General features: G+C 47.5%; 1 protein-coding gene across 1 annotated transcript in view; it reads left to right on the top strand.

Annotated features, from left to right (window-relative positions):
• The window catches only part of LOC310780814 (NACHT, LRR and PYD domains-containing protein 12-like), a gene marked incomplete at its 3' end in the record, with an annotated part of 61,336 nt that overhangs the window by 43,268 nt on the left and 4,882 nt on the right, over window positions 1-13,186 (top strand). The window contains exons 9-12 of the mRNA XM_083641313.1: window positions 3,243-3,413; window positions 8,529-8,643; window positions 8,856-8,946; window positions 9,677-10,180. Of these exons, the coding sequence (XP_083497439.1) occupies window positions 3,243-3,413; window positions 8,529-8,643; window positions 8,856-8,946; window positions 9,677-10,180 (881 nt within the window). The remainder of the gene's footprint in view (window positions 1-3,242; window positions 3,414-8,528; window positions 8,644-8,855; window positions 8,947-9,676; window positions 10,181-13,186) is intronic.

The raw sequence follows: 13,186 nt of genomic DNA, 5'->3' as shown, positions 1-13,186 counted from the left end.
GAGAAAAATGGCGACCGAATGGAAAATAAAGTGGGCATTAGTTAGTAGTAACATAATTTTGTCTGGAACTCTGCGCTCACTCTATTGCCTGCAGGTAATAATTATGCTCCAAAAGGATTAAATATTACTATTTGAGAGGAAAATAATATTTACTCTGGGAAAAATACCCTCCAGTTTTTCCTGTGTACTGTGTACTAGGCTACTGACGGTGGACTGCTCTGAGAGGCAGGCGAATCACAGGGCGAAGTCAGTCTTTCAGAAAGCTAATCAGACGGTGTGTTTTTGCGCCTCCTGGTGGGTGAAAACAGAAGTGGACTTCCAAGGTGAAAAAAAAATATTCCCACCGCAGCACTGCCGCACCTTGCGCGCAGGACAGTCGCGGGGGAGTGGTCTCAGTTTGGCTGGCTGCATCTGTATCTTATTTAGATTGCTGCACCTCTCTCTATTCCTGTCTCAAACCTCATGCTTTGATATCTTATTTAGATTGCAGCACCTGTCTCTATTCCTGTCTCAAACCTGATGCTTTGATATCTTATTTAGATTGCAGCACCTCTCTCTATTCCTGTCTCAAACCTGATGCTTTGATATCTTATTTAGATTGCTGCACCTCTCTCTATTCCTGTCTCAAACCTCATGCTTTGATATCTTATTTAGATTGCTGCACCTCTCTCTATTCCTGTCTCAAACCTCATGCTTTGATATCTTATTTAGATTGCTGCACCTCTCTCTATAGAGAGCCGCAGTAACGAGTCCGGAAATCATCGATGCTAACAGCCCTGGTTCTTCACAGTTTTCGCCTATGGGAGTTTTGAATGGGTTTTTGGCGCGATGCTTCTAATAATCTCTCTGAGCAACGCTGGCTTAATCAAACGCGAACCAGTGTTTAGTAATATCATCTTCACACACGAGGACCACTTTTACGAGTTTTGAAGCTTTTACGTGCCGTTAAAAGGACGGCTAGCTAGCAAACGGCTAAATGAGACTACACTATTGAGTCGATGGGGATATATACGTCAATAACGTCACCACTTCAAAGGGCGAACACGGAAATTCTCTTTCCCTCACCTGGTTCAGCCCCGTTCAGCCCGGGGTAATCAGTGCACACATCAACAACAGTCCAGGTTGAGTGCTGACGTGACGTGGAAGCCTATGCGACAGTGTGTAGTTCTGGATTAGCTTAGCTCGAGCATTTTACTTCTAGGGCTCGCATTTACGCTACAAAACTCATGAAAGTGGTCCTCATGTGTGAAGATTATCCGACGGAACTCTGGTTCGCGTTTGATTAATCTTGCGTTGCCCAGAGACCGTATTTGAAGCATCGCGGCAAAAACCCATTCAAAAATCCCATAGACAGAAACAGTGAAGAACCAGGAAGTTCGGGACTTCCGCATTCTGCCTACAAAAATACGTCATCCCTGCGGCTCTCTATTCCTGTCTCAAACCTAATGTTTTGATATCTTATTTAGATTGCTGCACCTCTCTATTCCTGTCTCAAACCTAATGTTTTGATATCTTATTTAGATTGCTGCACCTCTCTATTCCTGTCTCAAACCTAATGTTTTGATATCTTATTTAGATTGCTGCACCTCTCTCTATTCCTGTCTCAAACCTCATGCTTTGATATCTTATTTAGATTGCTGCACCTCTCTCTATTCCTGTCTCAAACCTCATGCTTTGATATCTTATTTAGATTGCTGCACCTCTCTCTATAGAGAGCCGCAGTAACGAGTCCGGAAATCATTAATGCTAACAGCCCTGGTTCTTCACAGTTTTCGCCTATGGGAGTTTTGAATGGGTTTTTGGCGCGATGCTTCTAATAATCTCTCTGAGCAACGCTGGCTTAATCAAACGCGAACCAGTGTTTAGTAATATCATCTTCACACACGAGGACCACTTTTACGAGTTTTGAAGCTTTTACGTGCCGTTAAAAGGACGGCTAGCTAGCAAACGGCTAAATGAGACTACACTATTGAGTCGATGGGGATATATACGTCAATAACGTCACCACTTCAAAGGGCGAACACGGAAATTCCCTTTCCCTCACCTGGTTCAGCCCCGTTCAGCCCGGGGTAATCAGTGCACACATCAACAACAGTCCAGGTTGAGTGCTGACGTGACGTGGAAGCCTATGCGACAGTGTGTAGTTCTGGATTAGCTTAGCTCGAGCATTTTACTTCTAGGGCTCGCATTTACGCTACAAAACTCATGAAAGTGGTCCTCATGTGTGAAGATTATCCGACGGAACTCTGGTTCGCGTTTGATTAATCTTGCGTTGCCCAGAGACCGTATTTGAAGCATCGCGGCAAAAACCCATTCAAAAATCCCATAGACAGAAACAGTGAAGAACCAGGAAGTTCGGGACTTCCGCATTCTGCCTACAAAAATACGTCATCCCTGCGGCTCTCTATTCCTGTCTCAGATATTGTGGTTTGATATCTTATTTAGATTGCTGCACCTCTCTATTCCTGTCTCAAACCTAATGTTTTGATATCTTATTTAGATTGCTGCACCTCTCTATTCCTCTCTCAAACCTAATGTTTTGATATCTTATTTAGATTGCTGCATCTTTCTATTCCTGTCTCAAACCTAATGTTTTGATATCTTATTTAGATTGCTGCACCTCTCTCTATTCCTGTCTCAAACCTCATGTTTTGATATCTTATTTAGATTGGTGCACCTCTCTCTATTCCTGTCTCAAACCTCATGCTTTGATATCTTATTTAGATTGGTGCACCTCTCTCTATTCCTGTCTCAAACCTCATGTTTTGATATCTTATTTAGATTGCTGCACCTCTCTCTATTCCTGTCTCAAACCTCATGTTTTGATATCTTATTTAGATTGGTGCACCTCTCTCTATTCCTGTCTCAAACCTCATGCTTTGATATCTTATTTAGATTGGTGCACCTCTCTCTATTCCTGTCTCAAACCTCATGCTTTGATATCTTATTTAGATTGGTGCACCTCTCTCTATTCCTGTCTCAAACCTCATGCTTTGATATCTTATTTAGATTGCTGCACCTCTCTCTATTCCTGTCTCAGACATAGTTCACTGTCACATCTCCAGCTGCTTCAGAATAGAGCAACTAGGATTTGAACCAGTGCTACAGAAAGTGACATCGTCAGAGCCTAGATGCCATACTGAACTCTGTATCTATATTTGCATTCATTAATAATCTGTTTACGTGAGTTGTGTCACTGAAATGATAAAATAATATTTCCTTATCTTTTCATATCCATTAAGGCTGAGTGAATGTAATCTGTCAGAGAGAAGCTGTGAAGCTCTGGCCTCAGTTCTCAGCTCCCAGTCCTCCAGTCTGAGAGAGCTGGACCTGAGTAACAATGACTTACAGGACTCTGGAGTGAAGCTTGCTGTTGGACTAGAGAGTCCACACTGTAGACTGGAAACTCTCAGGTCAGTATTACTGATACTGTTCAACAGACCACCATTTAAATGTGGCTTTACATGCACATTAATATCAGTGAACATACCTGACCTCTATATTTTCCTGCTGGTGTGAGTTTTGAAAGCAGCTGAGATACCAACATTTATCACATCTAGTTCTATCCTGTGGTAGAATATTGCATCATCTCCTTTCTTTACTGCCTCTGTTGTTGAAACCTAAAGTAAAGGACTTGTAAAGGACGAGCCCATCGGCTAACCGCAGTGAAAACATGTGACTGTCATCGCCCTGTCTCCTCTCCAGCCTAAAACAGAAGGAGCTAGGAGCCTCCATCTCCCTGAGCATGGAGAACCTAGCCCTCACAAGCGCCCCCTTTGCTTGCTCCTGCAGGAACCCACCCAAGTCCCTGCACAGTTCAGCCAGGTTGAGCTGCAGCCCCGGTCTATCCTGATAAACCAGCTCCTCCTCCACTTCCATAATGCTACTCTCCAGCCCACTTAACAGCCTTCTAACCTCTGCTGTGGACAAAGCAGTGTACTGCAGGCACAAGTGTCTCATATGAGCCTTACCAGCTAGTCAAACTCCCTCTTCTTCTCTCTCCATCGAGCCCAGAAAGCCTCAAAGCTACAGAGCAAAAGGTATCCTGCAACAGCTTCACACTAAACTTCCAGTATGGTGACTGTTGTCGGCCTGATGTCACAGAGACATAAGCCTGGGCCAAGTGATGATCTGAAAAGCTAGCTGGAGCTATGCTAGCCTTCACTAGCCTGTTGCCGTGCCGACTGAGAATGTATGCGGTCTATAGTCGATGCCTGGAGAGTGAAGCACCCTGATGTCAGGCAGTTTACATGAATAAAGGTGGTGGGAGAGAGAGTGAGTGCAGCTCCTGTAAGTCACAGGTGCTCACAATGTCTCTGCTGCAGCACCTGGATGGGGCTCCTCCCCTCTCCTATCCATGGTGGGGTCTATCGTGCAGTTCTAATCACCTGCCATAACTCAAATCTTCTCCTCTCCTATTGCAGCCCCTCCTCCCCCACAGTGCAGACTGCCCCCCTCAGCCCCTCCTCCCCCACAGTGCAGACTGCCCCCTCAGCCCCTCCTCCCCCACAGTGCAGACTGCCCCCCTCAGCCCCTCCTCCCCCACAGTGCAGACTGCCCCCCTCAGCCCCTCCTCCTCCCACACACTGCAGACTGCCCCCCTCTGATTTTGTGAACACACAATATCTCAAAAGAACTAATAGAATGTGTGCTTTCTCTGTCTAAAAGAGTTAGTTTGTAGAGTTAGTAGTTATGTAAGCATTAGCAGTTGAATACAGCATGGTTTCAGCGTCAGAAAATTTATTCTGAGATAAACGGCTTTTTGTGAAATTCGATAGAACAGTCACTTTAACCATTCATTTTTGGCATCAGTAAGACGTCAGACATCTAAACAATAGTTTTGAACAGTAATTTCCTCCATAACAGCAGGAAACCCCCCTCTGCTTCCAACTCCTCCCTCCGTGGGCGTTCTCCTCCGCCCTCCTTGGCTCTGCAGCGGGTCTGTGACAAACGAGTTGCTGCTGCCTGGCTGCTGCCTGGCAGTCTGGATGGGGCTCGCTGGATGGGTTTCGCTCGTTTCTTGGCGTTTCGGTTGAGAGCTCTGATCAAGCTCTTGCGATTCTGGGCTTATTTATGGTGCGTGTTTCAAAGTGTGCATCCAGTCTATTCTTGGAACCCCCCACCGTTGCCACCGCTGTGCGTCAGCGCGAAAGTGAAAGCGTTTTCGCCATCCATTTTACAGTATGAAAACGGCTTCCTCGCGCTTTTCCCTCCAGTTTTGGCTCGCCTCTTCCTACTCTGGAGAGACATGTCGCCACTCAGTGGGTCGGTAAAATAGATTATACACATTCAATACCTCCAATATTTGTATAAAAGACGTAAAAGGGTTGGATCCACGTCCCACCGTAAAAAAAAAAAAAAAAAATTTAAGCCGAGATATCTCGTCTTTGGCAGTCAACCGTTGGATTCTGTAAGCCGAGATATCTCGTCAATGGCAGTGAACGTGTTAAGTGTACCAAAGAGAGAAAGAGAAAGAAGGAGAGAGAGAGAGAGAAAGAGAGGGAGGGAGAGAGAGAAAGAGAGGGAGAGAGAGAGAGAAAGAGAGGAAGGGAGAGAAAGAGAGGGAGGGAGGGAGAGGGAGAGAGGGAGGGAGAGAAAGAGATGAAGGGAGAGAAAGAGAGAGAGAGAGAAAGAGAGGGAGAGAGAGAGGGAGGGAGAGAGAAAGAGAGGGGGAGAGAGAAAGAGAGGGAGGGGGAGAGAGAAAGAGAGGGAGGGAGAGAAAGAGAGGAAGGGAGATAGAGCGAGGGCGAGAAAGGGAGAGAGGGAGGGAGAGAGAAAGAGAGGGAGAGACAGAAAGAGAGGGAGAGTAAGAGAGAGAGGGAGGGAGAGCAAAATAGAGAGAAAAAGAGGGAGGGAGAGAAAGAGAGGGAGAGACAGAAAGAGAGGGAGAGCGAGAGAGAGAGGGAGGGAGGGAGAGCAAAAGAGAGAGAGAGAGAGGAAGGGAGAAAAAGAGAGGGAGAGAGAGAGAGAGAGGAAGGTAGAGAAAGAGAGGGATGGAGAGAGAAAGAGAGGGAAGGAGAGAGAAAGAGAGGGAGGGAGGGAGAGAGAGAAAGAGAGGAAGGGAGATAAAGAGAGGAAGGGGAGAGAGGGAGAGAGAGAGAGAAAGAAGGATAGAGAGGGAGAGAAAGAGAGGGAGAGAGAGAGGAAGGGAGAGAAAGAGAGGGATATAGAGAAAGAGAGGAAGAGAGGGAGAGAGAGGGAGAGAAAGAGATGGAGGGAGAGAGAGAAAGAAGGAGAGAGAGGGAGGGAGGGAGAGGGAGAGAGAAAGAGGAAGGGAGAGAAAGAGAGGGAGGGAGAGAGAAAGAGAGGGGGGGAGGGAGAGTGAAAGAGAGGGAGGGAGAGGGAGAGAGAAAGAGAGGGAGGGCGAGAAAGAGAGAGAGGGACAGAGAGAAAGAGAGAGAGGGAGAGAGAGAAAGAGAGGGAGGGGAGAGAGAGAGGGACAGAGAGAAAGAGAGGGAGAGAGATAAAGAGAGGGACAGAGAGAAAGAGAGGGAGAGAAAGAGAAAGAGAGGGAGGGGAGAAAGAGAGAGGGAGAGGGAGAAAGAGAGGGAGGCAGAGAGAGACTTTTGATGTTCCTTTAATGAACAGTCAACTTATCCTAAATAACAGAGCGACCTAACAATGCCAAAAACTACACAAACTCAATGCCTCGCTACCCACACACACACACACACACACACACACACACACACACACACACACACACACATGCAAAGAAAGCAAGGTTAACAAAGCTACACCGGCTACTCACACTCAAATACAAATGTGCAGACTGCCCCCCTCAGCCCCTCTTCCTCCACAGTGCAGACTGCCCCCTTCAGCCCCTCCTCCTCCACAGTGCAGACTGCCCCCCTCAGCCCCTCCTCCTCCACAATGCAGACTGCCCCCCTCAGCCCCTCCTCCTCCACAGTGCAGACTGCCCCCTTCAGCCCCTCCTCCCCACAGTGCAGACTGCCCCCCTCAGCCCCTCCTCCTCCACAGTGCAGACTGCCCCCCCTCAGCCCCTCCTCCTCCACAGTGCAGACTGCCCCCCTCAGCCCCTCGTCCTCCACAGTGCAGACTGCCCCCCTCAGCCCCTCCTCCCTTACAGTGCAGACTGCCCCCCTCAGCCCCTCCTCCCCACAGTGCAGACTGCCCCCCTCAGCCCCTCCTCCTCCACAGTGCAGACTGCCCCCCCTCAGCCCCTTGTCCTCCACAGTGCAGACTGCCCCCCCTCAGCCCCTCCTCCCCTACAGTGCAGACTGGCCCCCTCAGCTCCTCCTCCTCCACAGTGCAGACTGCCCCCCTCAGCCCCTCCTCCCCTACAGTGCAGACTGCCCCCCTCAGCCCCTCCTCCCCTACAGTGCAGACTGCCCCCCTCAGCCCCTCCTCCCCCACAGTGCAGACTGCCCCCCTCAGCCCCTCGTCCTCCACAGTGCAGACTGCCCCCCTCAGCCCCTTCTCCTCCACAGTGCAGACTGCCCCCCCTCAGCCCCTCCTCCTCCACAGTGCAGACTCCCCCCCTCAGCCCCTCCTCCTCCACAGTGCAGACTGCCCCCCTCAGCCCCTCCTCCCCTACAGTGCAGACTGCCCCCCTCAGCTCCTCCTCCTCCACAGTGCAGACTGCCCCCCTCAGCCCCTCCTCCCCCACAGTGCAGACTGCCCCCCTCAGCCCCTCCTCCTCCACAGTGCAGACTGCCCCCCTCAGCTCCTCCTCCCCAACAATGCAGACTGCCCCCCTCAGCTCCTCCTCCTCCACAGTGCAGACCGCCCCCCTCAGCTCCTCCTCCACAGTGCAGACTGCCCCCCTCAGCTCCTCCTCCTCCACAGTGCAGACTGCCCCCCTCAGCCCCTCCTCCCCCACAGTGCAGACTGCCCCCCTCAGCCCCTCCTCCTCCACAGTGCAGACTGCCCTCCTCAGCTCCTCCTCCCCAACAATGCAGACTGCCCCCCTCAGCTCCTCCTCCTCCACAGTGCAGACCGCCCCCCTCAGCTCCTCCTCCTCCACAGTGCAGACTGCCCCCCTCAGCTCCTCCTCCTCCACAGTGCAGACTGCCCCCCTCAGCTCCTCCTCCTCCACAGTGCAGACTGCCCCCCTCAGCCCCTACTCTCCCACAGTGCAGACTGGCCCCCTCAGAGGGGGAGAGAGAGAGGGAGAATGAGAGAGAGAAAGAGGTGGGGGAGAGAAAGAGAGGGAGAGAGAAAGTGAGGGAGGGAGAGGAAGAGAGAGCAAAAGAAAGGGAGAGAGAGAAGCAACAAGTGACAGAAAAAAACAAGTAGATAGAGAGAGAAACTGTGTGTGTGTGTGTGTGTGTGTGTGTGTGTGTGTGTGTGTTTCTGTGTGTGTGTGTGTGTGTGTGTGTGTGTGTGTGTGTGTGGGCGTTGACGTGATTGGACACTGCAGTGTGATGTCAGGTTGTGTTTCTCCAAAAGTTTAATGTGTTCCAACTTTCCAGCTGCAGACCCCATTAAAGTGTGTGTGTGTGTGTGTGTGTGTGTGTGTGTGCATGTGTGTGTGTGTGTGTGTGTGTGTGTGTGTGTGTATGTAGGTTGTCTTACTGTCTGCTCTCAGAGGAAGGCTGTGCTTCTCTGGCCTCAGCTCTGAGCTCCAACCCCTCCCATCTGAGAGAGCTGGACCTGAGCTACAATCATCCAGAAGCCTCAGTGAAGCTCCTCTCTGCTGGACTGGAGGATCCAACCTGGAGACTGGAGACTCTCAGGTATGAAGAGACAACATCTGCTAGATGACTGAGAGTCACACACATTTTCTCTGTCACACTGAGAAGATGAGGAATATGTTTCATGTTTAAATGAGGATATGAGTGGAAATCCTTCATATTGAAGCTTATTAAATGTTCATGTTTCCATCATTAAAGAGAATCTGCTGGTCTGACTTCTTCCCTGTTTATTCCTCCAGTGTGGAACATGGTGGAGTGCAGTGGTTGAAAAGCTCTGATCTGAGGAAATGTAAGTGTGTATTTAGTTTGATTCATAATAACAAAGCAAACACAATAAAGCCCTTTGGCTTGTTTCCATTGTGGTCCTTTGTATGGGACAAGTGGAGTGAGTGTATGTGTGCATGTGTGAGCGCGCGTGCGCGCATGTGTGTGTGTGTGTGTGTGTGTGTGTGAGTGTGTGTGTGTGTGTGTGCGCGCGGGCAACATAAACAAACAAATACATTAAGCAACACTACTCAACATCAATCATTCATTTGAATGATTATACAACAACAAAAATACACCAATCAATAAATAAAAAGAGAGAGCAGCTCATAAAATAAACCAAAGACCTACCAGGGGTTCAAATGCTGCAAGCATACAGGAGACAGAGAAAATAAAAGGTTAGGAACCCATTTGGGAACCAACCAGCCATTTTTTCAAGGCGATCTTAAAGGAAAACCTGGAGATAAGTCTTTACTCTCCGGGAGTTTGTTCCATACAATTGTTGCCGAGTAAGAAAAGGTACATTTACCCATTAAAGACTTCAATTTAAATTCAACTAGTGAGAAGGAAAGTGCATCTACAGCACAGTCTGTGACGTCCATTCATTCACATCCTGTGAGTCAGGAAGATGGCTGACATCATGTGACATCATCAAACTGCTGAGAAATGAACTGTCAATAAATCAACAAACAAACAAACAAACATGTTTATTAGATGAGAAGCTGCTGCTGTAACGAGTCTTGTTGTCTCATCAGATGCCTGTGATCTCACACTGGACCCAAACACAGCAAACAGAGAGCTCCTCTTGTCTGAAGACAACAGAAAGGTGATGTGTGTGAGAGAGTATCAGCCATATCCTGATCACCCAGAGAGATTTGACCAGCCTCAGCTGCTGTGTAGAGATGGTCTGACTGGTCGCTGTTACTGGCAGGTGGAGTGGAAAGGAGTGGTTAATATAGGAGTGACTTACAGAGGAATCAGCAGGAGAGGACACGGTGTTGACTGTAAGGTTGGAAGGAATGAAAAGTCCTGGAGTCTGAGGTGCTCTGATGATAGTTACAGAGCCTGGCACAATAACAGACCCACAGGCATACGTCAGCCCCGCCCCTCCTCTCGCTCTAAGAGAGTCGCAGTGTATCTTGACTGGCCTGCTGGCTCTCTGTCCTTCTACACAGTTTCCTCTGACAAACTGATTCACCTCCACACTTTCCAGTCCAAATTCACTGAACCACTTTACCCTGGGTTCTATCTGTATCCTGGTACCTCACTGTCTCTGTGTCAGATTGAGGAGTGAGAGAGAAACACACTGTGACCAAACACAAACACCTAAAGTCACAATAGTGTTTGCATGCAAGCTCATTGCTCATGTGGTTGTGAACAGACATGATCTCTCTGTGTGTGTGTGTGTGTGTGTGTGTGTGTGTGTGTGTGTGTGTGTGTGTGTGAGAGAGAGAGAGTGTGAGAGAGAGAGAAAACAGTAACATCTTTTTTACATGTACAAGAACAGATTTTAGTCTGAAAATGATAAACATAAATGCAGAATATTTGATGTGTATAGTTTGAAACAGAACGTGTTGACTTGAATATGTCATTATTGTTGTCTTTAAATAAAGCAGTGTATTATTGCTCTGTTGTTAAATCAGTTGAGTGATGAAAATCAAGGAACATGTAACTGTTGATTGACATTAGTGTGTGATTGGTTGAAGATGTGACTGAGCCTCTGATTGGCCTTCATGTACAGTATCTACTAAGCACTAAGTACTCATGTGAAGCACTTAGCAGCTAAATGTGTCTCTGATGACATCATAACAGCAACAATGTAGGACTTTACATCACAGAATTATTACAAACTGTCTTCTGTCTCTGCTTTCATATGATGTCATGTATATGTTCATGTAGTCTGCATTGTTTGTATGGATTTATATGACACATGACTCACTGTATACTTTGTCTTGACAATCTTATGATCACTTGATGTAGCCTACTTTGATCCTTTTCTATCTTTTATTTCTTTGTTTTGATTTCCCTGAAATATATTTGTTTTTTATTGATTCTCTTTTTCATCCATTCACTTTGGCAACACAGGAATGTTCTTGTCAACAAGCCAGTAATGCAGGTTGAGACTGAAAGAGAGAGAGAGAGAGAGAGAGAGAGAGACTCGCGCGCACTAGAGAGAGAGAGAGAGAGAGACTCGCGCGCACTAGAGAGCGCGAGAGTCTCTCTCTCGGGCGCGCGAGTCGCTCTCCCCCTCGCCCTGCCCCTCTCTCTCTCTCGCGCGCGCGCGCACTAGAGAGAGAGGGAGAGAGAGAGAGACGCGCGCGCTAACAGAGCTACTCTCATCTCGTGCAGGACGCTCCTTTTACGGTGCAGCCACATCTACGCGTCATTTGACGCGGGCTGACGCTGCTGCCCATCCACTTTGTATTGGAACATGCTGCTCGACGCCTCGCAAAGCATGCTGGGAGACCAAGCGAGCGTAGCAGGCTCGTGAAGCGACAGTGGGCAACAAAGGGGGCGGGGTGGAATTTGACAAAGTACAAAGCTAGCCAATTGAGCTCGTCCTAAGACCTATCCTACCCTTCCTGTCCTCTTCCACTTCCTATCTAACACCAATTTTCAAAGAAGCAAAGTAAATCTAGCAGCAGCTAGCTTGGGAGCTAGCTGCTGCTTCCGGATTTCCACGCCCACCAAGCGTCGAGCGTCAATACTGCCAAGCGCCAGCCCGCGTCAAACGACGCGTAGATGTGGCCGGGCCATCACTTTCACAGTAGAAACAACAAAGCCAGCCAGCCTGCACACATGCGTGTTTAATCCACCAGAGGGCGACATTGCTCCACACAAACCCTCATCTTAAAGAGAACAGATCCCATTGTCCCAAAGGTGACCTTACTGAAAACTGCATGTTTTATTTAATCGTATATTTTTTATTTTATTCACACAACATATAATGACACATACACAATATAGCCTACATACAACCATGAACTTAAAGCAGAAACACAGCCAGCCTCTCTCCAGCTGGATGAAAGACAAACAACTCAGAGAAATGAGAGAAACTGTGGCAGAAAATAAACAATATAAATAATAAATGTGTATGAACTGAGTTAGATAAGATGAGTAGCTTACATGTATTTATATGACTCTGATGTATTTTATTATGTTAAGCACTGCATGCACCGACCACAGCCATTAACTGGTTGCATTATGCTGTTATCAGGCCTGTAATGTGAAATAGCAATAACATAAGTTATTAGCCTATATGAGCAAAGATGACATTATGTTACAGGGTCAAGATTTTATCACATTATTGGATTTTCATTACGTTATGATCTTTATTTTATTTGGGTTAATTACATTATGGTGAATTATTACGTTTTAGCTCAATTATTATTCTGCCTTTGCGTGACATTTTGAGCACACAGCTCTTCCACACAAAATGTCATCAAATGGGGGTCTGTGGCCCCAATGTGGACTAAATTAGGGGTCCTTGATATGAAAACGTTTGGGAATCTGTGTGTTGAACCACACAGCTGGAGCCGGCCTGTGGCCACTAGGTGGCGCTCTCTCCACACGGTCCAGACGGTGCACTCCTCTGATGGCAGAGTTACACCTCCTCTGCTCTGAGTGTCATCATGGTGTGTTACTGTAATGTGTGTGTGTGTGTGTGTGTGTGTGTGTGTGTGTACTGTATGTGAATGCATGTGCGTGTGTGCGTGCGTGTGTGTGTGTGTGTGTGTGTGTGTGTGTGTGAATGCAGTCCCTGGAACATTTTTTGTTAGAGCGCCCTGCCTCAACCAGACCTTCTAATGATTGTATTGTCACTCTGGCTGAAGTAGTACTCACGCACAATTATTTTATGTTCCAGGACGAGTACTTTTTACAAAAGAGGGGAGTAGCTATGGGGTCGCCTATGGCACCCAATTATGCAGGCCTGTATGTTGGGTTTCTAGAGAAAACAAAAATTCTAAATTCCACTCATAACCCATTTTTTGATAATATTATTATTTGGAAACGCTACATCGATGATGTGTTCCTTTTATTCCGTGGCACAAGAGAACAACTCAATATTTTTTTCTTGTTTGTCAATTCATGTTCAGATCATTTGAAATTTACCATGTCCTGTGATTTACATTCCTTGAATTTTCTGGATCTGTTTATCACCAGGGGAGAAGATGGTGTTCTGTATACTGACCTTTATACAAAACCCACTGATCGAAACAGCCTACTGAGGGCTGAGAGCTGTCACCCTCTGCCATTAAAAAACA

Source organism: Poromitra crassiceps, assembly GCF_964638095.1.
Source record: "Poromitra crassiceps genome assembly, chromosome: 8".
NCBI lineage: Eukaryota > Metazoa > Chordata > Actinopteri > Beryciformes > Melamphaidae > Poromitra > Poromitra crassiceps.
This window is presented reverse-complemented; position numbering and strand designations above follow the sequence as displayed.